This window comes from Danio aesculapii, chromosome 20 (genome assembly GCF_903798145.1).
Source record: "Danio aesculapii chromosome 20, fDanAes4.1, whole genome shotgun sequence".
In the NCBI taxonomy this organism is placed as follows: domain Eukaryota; kingdom Metazoa; phylum Chordata; class Actinopteri; order Cypriniformes; family Danionidae; genus Danio; species Danio aesculapii.
In genome coordinates this window covers 274,372-294,527 of record NC_079454.1, presented here as the reverse complement: position 1 = coordinate 294,527, position 20,156 = coordinate 274,372, and the positions used below count along the sequence as shown (strand labels likewise).

Here is a 20,156-nt window from a genome sequence, read left to right as displayed (position 1 = left end):
TAGAAAGGAGGGGGTGTAGGGGAGGAAGGGGGGTTCTTCAAGATGAAGATACTGAGGTAAGGAGCTCTGGGTATTTATAGTGAGTTAGGAATCGTCTGATTGGTGAATCATGTGTTAGCTAATGCGGGACCGGACGTGTACAATCATAAGCACGTGATCCTCTAAAAATTAGTTTATAAATACACTTCACTTCTGGCACCTACCTTGACAGTCTTTAGCACTGATGGCGTCGCCATAGAAACCAGGTGCACACCTTTCACAGTTGTCACCTGCAGTGTCAGCCCAGCAGTTCAGGCACTGTCCTGTCACATTATGGCACTCGTTGAAGATAAGGTTGGGGTCGGAGTTGCCATTACAATCACACTTCTTGCAGGAATTGCCCAACTCCATAGGGTTGCCATAATAACCTGGAGCACACCTTGTTGGTGGGAAATGGAGAACGGGAGTTAAACACAGAGATCCAACTCTGAAACAACACATTATGAGATGTGTGGGTTAATAACTGACCTCTCGCAGTAGTGCCCAGCATACCCGTCCTGGCAGACACATCTCAGAAATTCACCCCTCTTATCACAGTGAGCTGCAAAGCTAAACACACACACACACGCGCAAAAGATCACACTCGTCTTACACAACTGCACATCCTCCGATTCATTTATTTTCCTTCTGCTTAGTCCCTTAGTCATCAGTGGCCGCCACAGCGGAATGAACCACCAACTCTTCCAGCATATGTTTTACACAGCGGATGCCCTTCCAGCCACAACCCAAAACTGGGAAACATCCATACACACTCATTCACACACACACACACACACACGCATACACTACGGCCAGTTTAGTTGATCAGTTCCCCTATAGCGCATGTGTTTGGACTGTGGGGGAAACCGGAGCACCCGGAGGAAACCCACACCAACACGGGGAGAACATGCAAACTCCACACAGAAACACCAACTGACCCAGCAGGGAATCAAACCAGTGACCTTCTTGCTGTGAGGCCACAGTGCTAACCACTGAGCCACAGTGCCTCCGGGTGCTCTGGTTTCCCCCACAGTCCAAACACATGCGGTACAGGTTTTCAGCAAATATATTGTCCTGTTTTCAAATATGAAGCCAAATTGAGTGAGTTCTTCCTTAAAACAAACAAAATGGAGTGTGTTAATGGAGTTACCGCTTTGTAATAAGATTATACTACTTCCCCCAAATTATTCAGCTTATTTTAAGGAAGCAAAAAAGAGAAGAACTCACTTAATTCTGACTTATTATTTCTGAAAACAAGAGCATATTTGTTCAGAGCATTCTTGCAGTGTTTATTTCCACGTGTTTTCAATGCTGGAAATATGTTGAAGACAGATGAGAAAAATCACACAGGGATCCCAATCTAACCCAAACACCAGAGTAAAACGCTGAATATCCACAGCCTATAATATCTGGAAAAACAAGAGGCCATTGTGCTCGGCATGAGAATAAAATAGTGTGAGCTTGAACCTCTTTAATCATGATTTTAACAGCCATTATAAGAGCTGTGGATTATTGATCATTAATGATTGAGAAACTTTACCTCAGATGTTAAAAAGAAATGATAAGAGACCTGATCGCTCAGTCTAAAGGCCCTGGTGTTGACCTGAATCTACACGTACGAGCGGACGCAGCAGTTGGAATCTGTTTGGCTCGAGACGTCCGCTCTCATTCACTTCCACTGCCTTACATACATTAAAAACAAGCTTGTGATGCTGCTGGATGTGGTGAACTGACGTTATCTTATTATATTATGCTACTTTTCATGTATAGTGATCAACACACTTGTTTGTAGAGCGAGTAGTTTGACTGTTTTCTGCCGTTTATTATTCCTCGTCATTTCTCCCATTGGCAGCTGAATTATAAGTTCTAAAACAATCGTAAAAATGAGCGCACTTCCACATCGCAGAATTAGAACTAAATAAAATAACTGAAGTGATGACGTTTCTGACCAAATCTGGCCAAAACAAAGTTCATTTTGAGATGAAGATTTTGAGGAGTTACACATTTGAGGAGTCACGAACCTGACGATAAGCTCAACAGTGCAGCACCACTTCTGATGAAACACTGTTGCATGCTCAGGTGGTGCTAACGGTTGTTAACGTAACCCATGTTCCCCGAAGAGGGAACTTCAACATGTATCTTCACACTTTGGGGAGATCGCTAGACGACCATGGTGTGAAGACACACGTTGAGGTTCCCACTGAGGGGGAACGTCCTGGTTACTAACATAAGCCACATTCCCTGAAGACAGAACAGAGATCTAGTGATGTAGTGTCTAGCGATCTCCCCATGGTGTGAAGACACACGTTGAAGTTCCCACTGAAGGGGAACTGTTGTTCTCTCAAAGCCAACACTGTTGTTAGTTTAGGAGTCCACACAAGTGGTGTGACACATGTACAACCCTGCCTACTGCAGCGTAGTGGTGTGAGAATGTTAAAAACAGATACCATCACTCAGCCTTTCCTTTTGGACCTCAAACAAAAAAGAACTTTGTTTCCCAGTACAAAGAGGCCTTGACAGCCAGTCTCTGAAGTGGTCATTTTGTAGCTATTAAAATGTATATTCTCCTGCCATGTTTAATGTAACAATAGGTAAACCACATGACATAAACACAATACACTACCTGACAAAGGTCTAGTCAATCCAGGTTTTAGGAACAGCAGATAACTTGACTTCTAGTTGTTGATTTGGTGTCAGAAGTGTCTTATATGAAAGGTAAAGGCCTCTAGATGAGGCTTATTTGAGCACAATATAATCTGATCATGTCTTGATTATTAATGATTTGATTAGGACAGTAAGGTCTGACTCTGCTTAGACTAAAGTCTGCTCACTGAACCTTCAATAATGTCCAGTATAGAATATGTGCTCATGCTGCAGTGGAAACAGAATGAATATTGTGTCTGACTCCATCATGAGCTTGGAGGACTGCATCCATACATCTCTGACATGACTCAAATCACTGATTAATAAAGTCATCTGGAATGGTGAAGAAAGCCTTCTTGCAGGACTCCCAGAGTTCATCAAGAGTCTTTGTGTTCATCTTCAACGCCTCCTCCTTCATCTTACCCCAGACGTGCTCAATAATGCTCAATATAGGTCTTCTGCAGTATTGGTGATGATTGGGATGCAGATCAACAGATGATTCAGCAGAGAAATCCACCTTCTGACACTTTTACACATGATCAACTAGAAGTCCAGTTAGTATCTGTTGCTGTTACAGCTGGGATCCACCACAAGACTTGTGTCAGGTCGTGTATATACTCAACATACTGGTAATGTTGTTTATTTTAATTTAATAGCTCACAGGATGTCTGTAAGAAATGAGAGCTAAATGGGTAGGAGTTTTCCAGGGATGATGTTTTGTTGTGTTGTTATCCTTTAGATGCTTAATGTAAGCTAAGTTTAAGACTCACTTGTTAGACTCCAGTGATAGTGGGCAGGCACATGGTCTACACATGAAGCTGCCATCAGGAAGAAACGCAGGTAAAAATCTGTCTTCACATTGCTCACAGAAATCTCCAAGAGTGTGGTCCCGACAGTCCTGAAACAGATGATGCAGAAAAGAAGTGGAGTGAGTTTAAGCAACAAAACTGAAAACAGTCAGTCACAACTCTCAGTGTAGCTGGATTTAGGATTTATATCTATACGCTTGAGTAAAGGGAAATCTCTGCTTTACTCTGTAAACTGCTGATGACTTTCCTCCTAATCATTCAGAGGATTTGTGTTAGATATAATTACAATGTGCCATGTTTATTTTCATTTTAAACAGCATAATGCCAATGTTTTAACTTCTGAAGGGTTAAAGCTCCAGTGAAGTGCTTTGAAATGTGCATTTTTATCCGATGTTTAATCTCAGCCGAAACATGAAGAGAGAGTGGGACACAGCCAATAGTGTTTTGCTTTCTCACAGCTCAGCCAATGAGAGTTGCTGAGCTCAACCGCATCAAATGAACAGCCAATAAGAAGCATCTGAAAGGTGGCGGGGCATGTCAGATACTAGAGAGCATTTGATTGGTTATGATTTGATGAGAAACTGAAGTATGAAGTATGATGAGTATGAGTATGTCACTGTTTTAGAGCACACTAGCTTATAGATATCCTAAACACTATCAACACTGATACGGACATCTAAAACACTTTATTTTAATGTCATGGGAGCTTTAAGAACTCAACATTTGGTTGAACACGATTGTTTATGTGCTGATGGAGATAACATCATCTGGTAGGTTAGCCTCACCCATATTAGCCGAAGTAAATAACTTTGTATGTCTGCTAAACGAATAAATGTTAAAGTAGTGTTTTGCTCTCTTTGTTATTGAAATGGCCTTTGTGACCTCTGTTCTGTCTCCTGGTTTAATTTTGCTGTCAGTGATATCAAAACTGCATATGATTTTTATTGTTTGTATTAAAGGTGCAATATGTGAGTTTAACACCCAGTGGTTGAACTAGGTATTGCACTCCTGGATCAAAACACATTGTTTTCCAGTTATTTAGGATTGATTTCTGTTATTAATTTAGAATAATAATTGTATTATTAATAAAATATATATATATATATGGGTGGGTTTGAGGGGGCCGTGCCCCAGTAGATCTTTATGTCTAGTGACGCCCCTGGTGCAAACGAACACATATCAGTGATTCAGCATCTACATTTAATAATGTTAAAGAGGTTTAATATGTATTCATCAGATTATAAACCTGATCATTTACCAATAATGAGTGCACTATTCTGTGCTTCTGAATGCTCACCTAATGTTTGCGTTCGTAATATTTATATCATTTGCTAATTAATAACCTCATGTGGAATCTGCGTCTCATTTCTGAGGCTGCTACTGTGCACTGGAGGTTGCATTTCGGTTGCGGACGCATGCTTTGAGAGCCCTCCTGACTGAATGAATCTTTAGAACAGTCAAAAACTGACACACAGCAGCTTTAAAGACGCAGTCTGGAAAGAGTTTTTAAACTGATACTTACAATACAAATCCCGGTGATGTCCTGACAGCTATCAGCATGGCCTTTACAGTTACAGGGCAGACATGTTTCCTGATCACTCAAGAAGTAACCTCGAGCACACACCTGCAATGAAGATATATGAACACCCCCATATCAATAATCTGAAGAAATTAGGAGCGCACCAAATCGGCATTATTGAGGAAAAAAGGCCAAACCAAATAAAAATGGAACAGTCTAACTAGTCTCTAGACAAACAACGTGCTGGCAACAAAACCCAGTCCAGTAATTCAAGAAATCATTCTGAAATGTTTGTAAGCGAGACAAGACTTCACAATGAGTCTCTTGCTGTTTCTCAAGACCCAGAATGCAGAGGATGGACTCGTGTTCTTGTGGAGATCATTTATAGTAAAGTTACCTGGGAAGAACAAACTCAGAAGACCACAGAACCTGTGAGAAATGAGATGCTGTGTTCTTTCTGATGGTCACATGACCTTCATCTCTGCACTGTGAATGATAGTGAATATAATATGCTGTGCTTCCCTCCGCCTTTATTTAGCCGCAATGCCTTTTGAGAATCGGAAATAAAGTTTTCATTGGATGAATCCTCTATATCCAGAACACATCCAGGGTTCCTGGTTCCAGGTCTTGAGTTTTGGAACTCAAGTTTGAGATCACTTTACTGACAAGCGACCGTTCATTTCAACAGAGAATTAAATATTTTCCAAATACTTTAGATAATTTCTATATGGTCTACAGTACAAGAAATTATATAGATAAACCTTTTACATTTTAGGGATCCCTTGCCCAACACCTTGCCCTTTACCAAAAATAAACGTTCATTTACAGGCATCAGTGGTTTCAATAAGACCCTTTAATATGCATAGAAACCTACAGTATCACTACACTGAAGGTTCGTCATAGTTGAAAAGGGTTTCTGAAATGCTCTTCACTCTCAAAAAAATGGTTCTTTTAAGTAGTAATGCCTGTAAAGTTCTGGGAAAATAGCAGAATTGTTTTTTGGTTTGAGTCCAGACAATAATAAAAGAGTTTATATTTTTAAGAGTGAATAAATGAACACATCAGGGGGTCTTTGTAGACTAAAAGCCTTATCTAAACAGCTGAAAACATAAACTCAGAGGAATCTCCAGGCAAAGGACCGTGGGAAGCTAAAGTTTCCTGTTTGAGTCATCATCACTGCTTAAAAGGAAGAGCATGAGAAGCTGAACCTCTGCTTCACATTGGTGTTTAGATTAGAGTCACAATTCATGATGTTTATGGCTTTTTGGTGCATAACTGTTCATTTTTATTTTTAAAATGATTCAGCTAAAGTCATAATTATTAGCCTTTCTGTCAAATTTAAATTAAATTCCCACAGAAAAGCCAGATTTCTAATAACTCATTTCTAATAACTCATTTCTTTTCTAGTGTTTATCGTACACTCTCAGATATAAAGGTCCGCCAGCTGTCACTGGGGTGGTACCTTTTTCAACAGGTACACATTTGTATTTGAAGGGTCCATATTGGTACCTCAAAAGTAGATATTAGTACCTAAACATTTTAAGAGGAACACTTGTGTGCTGTTTAGTTTCAAATGTGTACCTTGAAAGGTGAAAAGGTACCACCCCTACCACCCTAGTGACAGCTGGCGTACCTTTATTTCTGAGAGTGTAGATTGTAGTATTCAGCTTAAAAGGCGATTGAAAGACTTTACTAGATCATTATGTTAAACTAGGCAAGTTAGCTTAATAAGGCAAGTCATTGTATAACAGTGGTTTGTTCTGTAGACAATTCAATATATATATATATTTATTAAGGGCTTAACAATATTGACCTTGAAATAGTTTTAAAAAATGAAAAAAAAAAAAATGCTTTTATTCCAGCCAAACTAAGAGAAATAAGACCAGAAGAACAAATATATATAGGAAATACCAGCCTGATCTCATGAGAAAACGTAAGTATTTGTCAGTTTAGTGGCTAATTCGTACGTTCAGTCGTACGAAATTATACGATTTTAAAAAGGAGGCGTGGCACCTAACCCCACCCCTAAACCCAACCGTCATTGGGGGATGAGCAAATCGTACTAAAATGTACGAATTAGATCAAACGAACTCATACGAATTAGCCACTAAATCAAAACGTTACGAATTGCCGTGAGATGCCGTGTTGGAAATACTGTTAAAAGTTCTTTGGTCATTTAAACAACTCTTGGGAAATAGAAAAGAATCAAAAATGGCCAGGAGGGCGAAGAATTTCAACTGTAGATATACTACTCAAGCTACTAAAGATGTCCAGATCCGATCACGTGATCAGCCCTGATCACACGGTTTAAGACTCAATCAGAATCGGACGTGACCCCCTGTTCAGGACTCAAATATATTTTTATATATAAATTCTCATTTATACATGTAAAATAAGATAAAGTAAAGAATGTTACTTCTATAGAGAGCCAGCTCTTTATCCTTTTAGTATTATGATTAGCATTATTTCTTTTGGTTGTGCATTTACAGAATTTCTACAAAGTAGGTTGTAGACTGTAAACTTGCAAACATTTTTGGTTACATCCACAATGCATGTTTATTTCCCTAAATTAAACTAGAAAACACATTTACAGATGGATATTTTATCATCACTTAACTCTCTGATTCGCTTTAATGAAAATAAATGCATTAATATACACTTAACATTGATATTCTCTATGAATTTATGCTTCACGTTTTTACAGCAATTGTCCCATCCATAACGCTGGAATTGCTTGATGGTTTAATTATCAATAATATTTAGTTGTATTCTAATTAATGAAATTCAGTTTTATTTTTTAATCCAATATGAAGACAGCAACTCTAATAAATCACTGTTGATGTGTTTTGATGTATTACCTAAAGTTTAGCTTTATTGTAAAAACTTTATTGTAAAGTGTTATCTAATGTACTTTACCATGCTTCTGCAATTTAATTAGTTTGAACCATTTACTTACTCTGAACATAACATATATACAATAAATCCATAACCTAAGAATATATATATATATATATATATACACCTGCTAAAGTAACTTTGTTTGAAACTTAGATCAATATCAATATAATACCATATAGGCATACCATGATAAAACTTCAGCAATTAAATCGCAACAAGAAAATCTGACACCAGCAGAAGCCAAATCCATAATGTCTCCAAACACAGCTTGAATCTTTCTGATCCGCATGGAATGTACTGGTGCAGAAGTGTTCCCACTCTCTTCACTTTCCAGTAGAGCAGAATGTCTCCCCCCTACAGATGGCCTCCATTCGCCTCTGCTGCATTTCCGGTGGGGAGTGATTATTAGACCATCTAAACTCTCAACAGCTGCGGCTTTGGGGTGGTGGGGGTTGGGGCATAGCATGACACGCATAAACCCTTCTATCTATAAAGATCTCTTTTTCATAGCATATTTAACAGCGAATCTGATGTTTAAGGGAACGTTCCATTCAAGAATAACAAGTCCACACCCAAACAGCCAAGCACAACATTTCCCTCTAATTAACAGCTCCTGACAAATCTCAGTATCAGTACCAGATCAACAGCCCGGAGAAAAGCACGGCATCTCCCTAAAGTACTTTAAAGTCATCGAGTTTACAGAGCATTATACAATATCTGTTCTGCATGTTGAAAACCTGCTATAATTCCTGTAAAGAAATAACCCTACACAATTGAGGCACTCCCTGACAGACTGTGCAGTAAGCCTCAGCATAGACCACAGCTGAAATGAGCTGAACTTTGATTAGAAATATTTGATCATGCTTTTGAATGTTAATCATTCTCTAAAACAAATACAAGACTATTGAAGAAATAGCTCTGTAGCATATATGTAGACAAGCATAGCATGTAATCATGTTTACGCAGTGACATTCCTCTTTTCCTAGCATTAAAACAAGCACTTACCCTGTAGACTGTGTTTAACTGTTGTGCTGAATCTGCGGGCATGACTGCTGACAAGATATAAAGAAAACAGACAGATCCAGACAGCAGAGAGGCCATGATTCCCCCTGTACAGCTTTAAAAGCCCAGGCAGTGTGAGCGGTTGTGTTCCCTGCTGTCGAGGCTTTCTCACATCTACGTCTGCCCCAACTTCTTTTTCTTTTTTGTCCTGTGTAGTTTCCACTGCTGTTCTCTTCTTCTCTCGCTTACGCCCTGCCCTGCCAAGCTGGACTTCCTCCCTCGAACACCCCGACCCCCCTCTTCCTAATGCACATGGTTTCTCCACAAGATCTTGATCAGAAATCACATGCAGCTGAGAAAACAGAAGAGTCCTAACAGAGGACGTACATTTCAAGCTCTTTGTATGCGCTAGTGTCTTGTAGGCTGTGTGTTATGATTATAGTCAAGTATAAGTTTGGCTTATTCTTGACAGCAGTCTGGTCATTCTACTACCCTATGACCTTGGCTGAGGCCCTCCCCCTGCCTGTGGACGTCTCTTAACCTCTGTAACCCGCTAGAAACACTATCTCCTACAACACACACACTCTCAGATGAAATGCGTGACAACATATCCATGTGGTCCGGAGAGCAAAACAGGGTAATTCACTGCTCTTGGAGTCCAATGGGTCTCATGCTGCCTTTACGTATGTAAATACTGTCCTAGTCAGAAGCTGGACACGAGCAGCCCCTAAAGCGGTGTTTACTATGGGAAACTCTATTAGTGGAGATCATTTTGATTGCGGAGATTCTGAGTTGTGTAGATCGTAAACTTTAAACATGGTGAAGGTGAGAACAACTGCTGCTGTCACTGTCATTCTGTATTTATTTACTGTTTCACTAAATCTGCATCACCTTAAACTGTTGTTGATCACTGATATAAATTAACATTCATTCATTCATTCATTTTCGGCTTAGTCCCTTTATTAATCCAGGGTCACCACAGCGGAATGAACCACCAACTTATCCAGCACATGTTTAATACAGCGGATGCCCTTTCAGCTGCAACCCATCTTTGGAAAACATCCACACACACTCACTCACACTCATACACTACAGACAGTTTAGCCTACCCAGTTCACCTGTACCGCATGTGTTTGGTTTGAAACCGGAAAACCCGGAGGAAACCCACACAAACGCAGGGAGAATGGCTCTGACCCCAGCAGGTTGACCCAGGGGTCAACCACTCTCCCTGGGCTTATTATATATCTATATAATGACCATATTATATATTATATATATAGCAGATTCAGTTTGTTTATAAATGAAATTATTCATTTATTCATTTTCTTTTCGGCTTCGTCTCAGACTAGCAACAGGATAGGCTGTATACTATAGCCATTTTGTCCTTGATCTAGACAATAATAGGTTAAGAGATTAACAACATTGTGTTCAGTCTGGTTGTGTTCTGCTCTTTCATACCTGATATATTTAAACCCTACAATAGATGAGTGACTTCCTGTCTGTAAATAGATCAGTCATACATCCACCTGAAAAAACAGGAAGTTCATTCATGAATCTGCAGCTGGATGTGACACAAATAAACGAGGTAAGATGGGGATGCGTTTAGGTACGGCTAGGTTAAATACTGTACATCCACTGTGAAAACGAAGAACACTTCTAAAGAGAAGGTCAATTATTATGAAATGTAAACAAAGGCAATTATAAGACCAACCAAACATTTACAGGCCAGAGGGCCATGGTAGAAGAGTGAAGCAAACGGCACTAGTTACTTGCAGCCTGGTGGCCCAGTGGTTAGCACTGTTGCCTTACAGCAAGAACTTCATTGGTTCAAATTACTACTTTGGCCAGTAATCATTTCTAGGCAGAGTTTACATGTTCTCCCTGGTTTCCTCCGGGTTCTCCGGTTTCCCCCACAGTCCAAAGACATGTGACATAGGTGAATTGACCAAACCAAATCGGCACCATTGATGAGCTCTAATCAGCAATTCTTAATTTCCATTAGCATAATAAGCAGGGGAGTTCTGGAGATCTACCTGAGCTCAAACTCCCCTCTCAACTTACAAATGGAAGGGAGCCTCAGGCTCGAGGATCTTATGAGCTCAGGGCTCTCTCCCGGGACAGCATGCCAAACACGCTTTATAATCAATCATCAGCTGAGTGTGAACTCTTGAAAAGTAATAACACATGCGTCCAATGGAACAGCTAATTTTGTCTGAAATTACAGATATACATTTACATTTTCTTGAATATTTCACTACAAATTAGACTTTTGAAACTGCTTCATTCCTTTCAAGAGATCTGGTATTTGTTTCCAAGAGAAAGCTTCATGTATGTATTTTTTCATGTATAAAATGTGTCCATGTGTGTCCCCGCCAATAGCCTAGTGGTTAAGTGTGCCGATAAATAGCACCGTGGTGCTCATGGCGACCCGAGTTCGATTCCCGGCTCGAGGTCCTTTGCTGACCTTTCTCCCCTCTCTGCTCCCAATGCTTTCCCGTCTGCAACCTCTACTGTCCTTTCCAAATAAAGGTGAAAAACCCCTAAAAAATCCTCATAAAAACTAATGTAACCGGTGTTGCTTCATGTTTTCATGCTTGAATAATGGATTTATTGACACACGTTAAAACACAACTTACATTTGACTTGGATTTGTTGTTAATCTGGAAGAATGTTTACTGTTTGCTCTGCTCACACTAATGGATTGTAGCTTTTGTTTTCCGTTTGGAGCTGGAACAGGGATTTGGACACAGCCTGTGCTAATTAACAGCAGATGTGAGGCATCTGGGAGGAGCGAAGAGCCCATAACACACAACAGTAGGCCATTTATTTGTGTCTCAGTAATGGAATAAAGAACAGACAGTATTGTGGACTGAGAGGAATGCCTTCGCCTGTCTGTCAATGAGTCTATTCATCTGAGAGCTCAAAGTGTTTGAGGTGAAAGGTCAGATCATGAATATATATGCAGCTACTGTCACACACATTGAGTCTACTGTATTGCGTGAAATGGGAAGGATTCTGTGGCAGGCCTTGAGTTATAAAACTGACGCCAGCCTTTCCATCTGACATTCTGCCTACTACCACACAGTTTGGTTCAAACATCAGTTTTGGGTTTAGAATCCACCACTTCAGAGTCTATCTTTTAGAAATGTTCAGGTGTGTCTAAGTTTAACTGCACTATTATTCTGCAACTTAAGCCCATTTTCTGCAGGTTTTTATTCAGAAATAAACTGTCATGGTGGCAAACCCACAGCCTTTCTCTGAAGGTGACACTTTTATCTCATCGTGTATGAAGTCAGAATTATTAGCCCCGCTGTTTATTTTTTTCCCCAGTTTCTCTTTAACAGAGAGCAGATTTCTCCAGCACATCTCTAATCATAACAGTGTTAATAACTCATCTCTAATAACTGATTTATTTTCTCTTCACCATGATGACAGTAAATAATATTAGACTAGATATTCTTCAAGACACTTCTATACAGCTTAAAGCAAGGTTATAATAGTTTTGGATTTTTCATTAGTTTTAGTTTCTATTTCATTTTGACTTTTTGTTTTCAAATTTAGTGAGTTTTAATTAGTTTTAGAGGCAGATTTACTAGTGTTTATTAGTTTCATTATTAGTTTTAGTTTTTTTTTTTTTTTCTAAATGAGGATATTTGTCAGGTGCAGGATTCAAAATCAACAGAATAAATATTGTATAATATAAACTCAGCCATACATTTTCTGAAAGCTGTATTCAGAGGACACATGAACACTATCATCTACCATCTACCCATCCTCAAACTCAAATACAGCAGTCCACAAGACAGCAGCCTTAAGTACAACATGTGTGAAGGCTGCTCTGAGGTTAGATACACAGTAGTGATGGGAAGTTCAGATATGTATCGCGGATGTTAGAACTCAACATTATATAGTCTGCAATAGTCATTTCAGTCAGTTAAAACATCACCATGATCTGAAAAATGTCTTACAGTAAAGTTTGGCAACCCAACTGAAGCATGATTCACCTATTTAAACTTCATTACCATTTTCTTTTTTTAAATAAACTTACATTTCACCAGATCCTCTCATTTAAGCCCTCGGTTTACCCGCGCTGCAGTTGTTGAAGTTTAGTTCAGTCACAGCAGGCTGTCATCTACTGTTTGTGCTCGGTTCACTGAATCACGCATGTTCACGCAAGTTCAGTTCTAATAACTGAATAAGAGTATATACTGGATTATTTAGAGTTAGAGGGGGTATTAGGCTTGTTTAAAAGCAAGTAGTTTGTGGACGAGTGCTTACTGGAGACGCGAATCGTTTCAAATGATTCAGTTCGATTAGGTGAACTAGTTCAACCGGTTCACTTAGAAGATCCGGTTAAAAAGATTCATACGCGATCGCGACACAGAGATAAAAACCCATTATTGGGCACAAACGTGTTAAAGTAATAGTTTTAAGTCTCTGTATTTAATGCTGTCACCGTGCTGCTGTCATGTCCACTCGTGGTTTTTGTCGTTGGAGCAACAGCGAGGATGACTGGAGGAGAACCGGCTCGTTCTGGCCAATGGCAGCAGGACTACAGACTCTGAGGTGCCGTACGGGTCAAACACCTGCAGCGCGGAGGAAACAGATTCACTTCTAAAAGGCGCACAGTGAGATTATGTAATAAATACATTTACAAATACAGAAACGAAGGAGGTTTCTGCTATAATTCTAGTTAGTTTCAGTTAGTTTTGTATGAATACACAATACAGATTCAGTTAGGTCTAGTTTTTTGAAAAACTGAAATAAAAATAAAAACGTTAATAAAAAAAAGTTAAACACAATTATTTTACATTTCAGTTTTCGCTTTTTTGTTTGTTTTCGTTAACTATAATAACCTTGGCTTAAAGTGACATTTAAAGGCTTAACTAGGTTCATTAGGTTAACTAGGCAGGTTAGGGTAATTAGGCAAGTCATTGTATAATGATGGTTTGTTCTGTAGATATTTGGAAAAACATATAGCTTAAAGGGGCTAGTAATAATAACCTTAATATGGTGTTTAAAACATTAAAAACTGCTTTTATTCTAGCCGAAATAAAACAAATAAGACTTTCTCCAGAAGATAAAATATTAGAGGAAATACTGTGAACATTTCCTGAATCTGAGAAACATCATTTGGGAAATAATTAAAAAAGAAAGAAGAAAAATAATCAAAGGGGGCGAATAATTCTGACCATCTGTATATCTAAACTTTATGCTGCTGTTGGCGCCACCTGCTGAACGAGTGAATTAGTTTATATTAAGGATATATGAATAATGTTTTAGTTATCATTAATAATAATTTTGTAAGTACATTGTTTAATTGAGTTTAGAACATGATCTTAACTAAATCTAAACAATGTTCACATGTGATGATGAGGTTTGAACCAGAGTAATCCTGTCTTTTACCAAATCTAATTATTATAATTAAACACATATTTGAATATTTCTGTGTTTTGAAGAAGTTTTTTAATAATCCGGGTGTCAACAGGGTCTTAAAAAGAATTAAATCTGGTCAGAGGAGGGAAACGTGGAGTTTGTCTCTGACACACGCTAAGCTAACTAACAGATGCTGATAATGTGAAATGAGGTATTAGAAAGACAGTTTTAGTGAGTTATAGTAATCTGGAACGGGTACTGAACAACCAACACCGACACTGAAATGATCCACTTTTGTGGAAATGGGTGGCACTTCAGGGACAAATTAAACACTACTTGTGCCATTCATTCATTCATTTTCTTTTCGGCTTAGTTCCTTTATTAATTTGCAGTCGCCACAGTGGAATGAACCGCCAACTTATCCAGCATGTTTTACACAGCGGATGCCCTTCCAGCTGCAACCCATCACTGGGAAACACTCATACATTCTCATTCACACTCATACACTACTTAGCTTACCCAATTCACCTGTACCGCATGTGTTTGGACTGTGGGGGAAACCAGAGCACCCGGAGGCACTGTGGCTCAGTGGTTAGCACTGTGGCCTCACAGCAAGAAGGTTGCTGGTTTGAGTCTCGGCTGGGTCAGTGTGTGTTTCTGTGTGGAGTTTGCATGTTCTCCTTCTGTTGGTGTGGGTTTCCTCCGGGTGCTCCGGTTTCTCCCACAGTCCAAACACATGCGCTATAGGGGAACTGATGAACTTAATTGGCTGTAGTGTGTTTGTGTGTGTGCGTGTGTGTGTGTGTGTGAATGAGTGTGTATGGGTGTTTTCCAGTGATGGGTTGCAGCTGGAAGGGAATAACATAAACATGTCACTGGAATAGTTGACGGTTCATTCCACTGTGGCTCCATCTGAAATAGAGACTAAGCTGAAGGAAAATGAATGAGTTTATAAAGCGACGCAACTTAATCATGTTGCAGAAATACAAACGCTGTCTAAAATCGAAATGGCACGTCATCGCGATGGATAGCACAAGACTCCTTTTAACTCTGAAAAGACAGCTGTTATTGCATGTCGCAGCGCCGTATCGTGTAAAGTTACGACAGTGCCAGGGTGCTCTGATCGGTCAGGAGGAAGCTCAATGACATGATGAAAACTTTTAAAGTAAATAATACCTATTAAAGCTGCTTAACCTTATTACTGGGCCTTCAGTGACTACTGTTGTTGGTTTGCACTGAGTCTCAGTTCAGACGGTCATACTCAAACAGTTTACTAGTTAATTTATTTTGAAGATCTGAAGTGATCTGCTTTCAGTAGTATGGCAATAAATGTTAGAAGTGTGGACCTACACTGTTCTCACGGTTCAGTTACGATTATCATGCCTTCGATTCGGTTCAGTTCGATATCTCAGTGCATCACGGTGCATTGATGATGCTTTCCATACTGTTTTACATTTTCTTCACAGCAGCAGTTCTTGTATTAATATATATGTATATTTATATACTATCTGTAATACATTTTTGTCCTTTAATACAAACCGATATATAAACTGTACCTGTAAACAACAACAGCATTTACAGTGAATAATATTAATATCCCGCTCTCTTTCTGATCCTTGTCTACCAAGTTCTCTTACACCCCTTTGATTGGTCACACGCTCAACAGAAAGGGCTGTGATTGGCTCTTGCGCCCTGCGCTCTTCTCAGATGAGTGACACTGATAAACAGCAGAGGCGATCACGGCTGATCCATGATAGACGCGGTGGAGAAAACTCTGCAGACACACGCTCCTATCCAGAAGTATCGCTGTAACAGCCGAGTGGAGAGGAGAAGTCACGCCCGCAGGTCAAACGGGCCGCAGTGAGAGAGAGAGAGAGAGAGAGAAATGGAGTACCTTCATTCTCTCAATCGCAGTGAAATAGGGGCTTCTGCTGTAAGTGTCAGTGAAAGACTGTCCAGCAAACACACACAGTGAATGTGCACCGTTTCTGCGTTATTAAGTAGTTGAAGCGTGGTAAATACTTGCGCTCGCCTCCCTCGTCATAGTAAGCTACGGCAACACAGCGCATATGAGATTAATTTTTCATGAGATGAAGATTATTACTGAACCGATAGCGAATTGTCCACATCTGCATCACGGTGCACCGAAGAAACAATTAATTTTCAAAATCAGCCTTAAATCAGCCTATGAGCTCTATAGTCAGGCATGCTCCTTATGGTGTCATCATTCCGGCAGCTGCACGTGTGTGGAGTCGTCAGCGGATGAGCCGAGTAAAAACGGGCTTTGATCCTAGAGTGCAATACCTAGTTCAACCACTGGATGTCAAACTTGCGTACTGCACCTTTAAAGTAGAGCCCGTAGCCTTACACAAGAAAGCGGTTCAACCTTCATCCGCTCCCTGTGTGTGAGTCTTGGGTTGGCATTGCTGATTGAGATCAGTGGGTTCAGCTGGAGCCGTCAGTCTGTAGAGATGGAGGCTCAGAGTTCAAGATCAGCACTCCGGCGGGTCAATTCCAGAGCAGCAGGACCAGACTGCGATGAGTCCGATGGAGATGTCACTCTCCACTACCGGGCAATTGATGGAAGTTTTCTCAACGTGGAGATGGAGAGGCCGTCAAGCTCCTCAGCTAGACAGATGAAGGAAAATCTTTACAATGTGCTAGAGCTCAGCCGCTATCATGCCTCTGCATGCGCTGTCACGTAAAATAACATTCAAGCTCACATTATTAGCATTTACCAGTGAATAAAGCACACGAGCTGTACCTGAGCTCATCATTCTCATAGTTTACTCTGTTATTCAGCTGTAAGAAACAGAAGCGGTTTCTAAAATAGAAATTTCAGGTTGGTCAGGACAGAAACTCACGCCTGTCAATGCAGGGATGTCCTCAATCTGGCAACCTATACCTATTTAAACCACTAGATGTCATACTTACACACTGTGTAAAGGTGCTGGTCATATAATTAGAACATCCTCATGAAGTTGATCCATTTCTCTAATTCCATTCAAGAAGTGACACTTGTATATCTGTGGCACTGCTCAGGTGTTATGAGAGCTCAGGCTGTTCTGACAGTGGCCTTCAGCATTGTTGGGCATCTTCCTTTTGGAGTGTTTAATTGATTAAAATAAAAATGAGGAATGTCTTATTTATAACGTCTTCTGTTTTATAACATATACAGACTCATGAAGATGTTTGGTGCAGGATACATTTCTAATAATCAGGCAAAACCATATCCCTGTCTCACATTAGTAAACGTAAAGCTTTTCTTCTGCAGTGCCTCAAGGTTTAGTTTCAGCCCCTCTTTCATTAATATAGTTGAAATGTTTTATACAGAGATCACCAGATCCGTCATATGTTCACCTCACAAAGACTTTCTATAAGACGTGGTGTCAGACAGGGATGTCCGATCTCCCCACCTTTATTTATTTTGGTTACTGAACTAATATCGTTGAGTATTATGTACATCAGGATTTAAAAGGCATTTCCATTTTTATAAGGGAGATCAAAATCTCTCAACTAGCAGATGACAGCACGCTTTTTAAAGAGATCCTAATCAACTTTCTAAAGCCACTCAGATAGCTGAACTATTTTCATGTGCATCTGGGCTAAAACTAAACTTACTCAAATGTGAAATAACGTCTCTGCATATGTGATGACAACAGTATTCCAGTTAAAGACTCAGTAGAGTATCTAGGCATCTCCATATCACACAATGTAATAGCCAGGCAGCATCTTAATTTTACTAGTAGACTGAAGACAACACAAAACATTTCTGATCTTCAGTTACAGAGAGAGTTATCTCTATATGGTAGGGTTCTTCTCTCAAAAGCGGGAGGTCTTTCTCGCTTTGTCTACCCTTACTGTCCTTATATATTAATGATGGTACTATTAAAAGCATTAATAAACTTCTCTTTAACTTTATATGGAAAATAGACCCCACAAATTAAGAGAAAGATGTGATTTCACAATGTAGAAGTGAGGGAGGACTTGAAGCCATAGACTGCTTTAGATCTGTCAATGCATTTAGAATAAACTGGCTGAGATGATGTTTATTAAACCCAAATTCTACATGGTTTTTCATTATGAATGATATATTTAATAACATCAGTGGTCTCCCCTTTATTTTAAATGTAATTTCGTGCATAGTAAACTTCCGGTTAAATTAGCCAGTTTTCATCAGCAGGCTCTTCTTGCATAAATGTTGTGTTACCTTCACAACTTCTCACACCACAAAAGTATCTTGTGGAATAATATAGATTAAACTGTTAGAAATAAACCTATTTGGTTTGATAGAGGATTCATTTATTTACTCTCTTTATTTCATGATTCTGGTAACGTACTGTCTTATGAGCACTTTATGACCTTTAGAGAATATAATACTGTTCTTAGAGCTATCCCCACAGGGTTAATGCATCTGGTCAAAAGTCATATACAATACAATACAAAACATATGAAGGATCAGCAATATTGCTGGATGGCATTGACATTCATGATCAAACATGTAATAATAAACATATTAATCGTATTCTTCAGCAAAAGAAATCGTATTGTTCCGTGAGGCAAACTTCATTGAGCTGCATTAATTAATAATATAGACTGGAGAAAAGCTTGGTTGTTGCCTCATAATTACTTCCTTCCTAATAAAACTAAAGATATCCACTTTAAAATATGGCATAACATATATCCGGCTGACTCATTCATTTCCAGATATGTTGATATTCTGAGTAGTTGTACATCTTGTGGTCAGGATGATGAAACTTTAATTTATTTATTTTATATGTGTGACTTTATTCAGAAATGTTGGTTCGACCTGCATCATTATTTAAACACTCCTCCTACATTTGCATCTCTTAGTTATAAGAAATTATATGTTATTACTCAGAATCCTCACATAAATCTAAAGAATTCATCTTCAACTATCTGGTTTGGAAAATATGTCTGTGGGTGTCAAAATTAAATAGCTCATAAAATATTCTACACACAACTGGTCAAAGGTTTGGGGTCAGCAGAGAGGGGTCTGGATGCAGACCTGGTGCAGTGCAATCTGAGCTGCATCCAATGCTTTTTAATGCGCTCACCTAACCCCACCCCTAACCCCACCCATCACAGTGACATCACTCACTGCAATGAGTGCATTGTGTCTGACATTGCATCGCTGTGTGATGCAATCTCAGCTTGCATCATAAAGGCTGCATCCAGATACTATTGGGTCAGTAAATATTTGAAAATAAGCTTCTGTTCACCAAGGCTGCGTTTACTTCATCATGAATACAGCACACATTGTGAAATGATATAGCACTATAACATAACTGTTTAAGAGTAGATCATCATCACATTTACTCATTTATTCCAGTGAATTAAAGATGAATTTTCAGCTTTAAAATTGTAATAATTATTTAACAATTTTACTTTTTTATATTTAATAAATGTCGCCTTGATAAATTGAATAATTTTCCTTAAAAAAACATGTAAAAATTAATAAAATTGACCCCAAACTTTTGACCAGTAGCGTAAAAAATTATTATACACACACACACACACACGCACACGCACACGCACGCACACACACACACACACACACACACACACACACGCACACACGCACACACACACACACACACACACACACACACACACACACACACACACACAGAATATCAAATTTAGTTTCATCACAATTGTATTTTTAATAGTCAGTTGTATTAAAAAAGTTATGCTGAATAAAAAGGGTAGGTATAAAATTATGTTTGGCTTTTAAAACATTATTTAAAATACTGTATGTGGCTAAGACATAGTTATTAACTTCTTTTTTTTTTTTGGTAAAATCTGAACCACTGACCCGATCTTAGTGTTGAACCCTGAATTTACTTACCCCTTCCCTAGTTTTGTTA

The 20,156-nt window shown here is 39.1% G+C and overlaps 1 protein-coding gene across 1 annotated transcript in view; it reads right to left on the bottom strand.

Annotated features, from left to right (window-relative positions):
* The window catches only part of lama4 (laminin, alpha 4), a 49,624-nt gene extending 40,478 nt beyond the window's left edge, over positions 1–9,146 (bottom strand). Inside the window, exons 1-5 of the mRNA XM_056480677.1 lie at positions 8,893–9,146; positions 4,993–5,094; positions 3,432–3,559; positions 508–588; positions 204–418 (exon numbers count right to left, since the gene is read on the bottom strand). Coding sequence (XP_056336652.1) covers positions 204–418; positions 508–588; positions 3,432–3,559; positions 4,993–5,094; positions 8,893–8,988 — 622 coding nt within the window. The 5' untranslated portion in view covers positions 8,989–9,146. The remainder of the gene's footprint in view (positions 1–203; positions 419–507; positions 589–3,431; positions 3,560–4,992; positions 5,095–8,892) is intronic.
* Between the last annotated feature and the right edge of the window lie 11,010 nt (positions 9,147–20,156).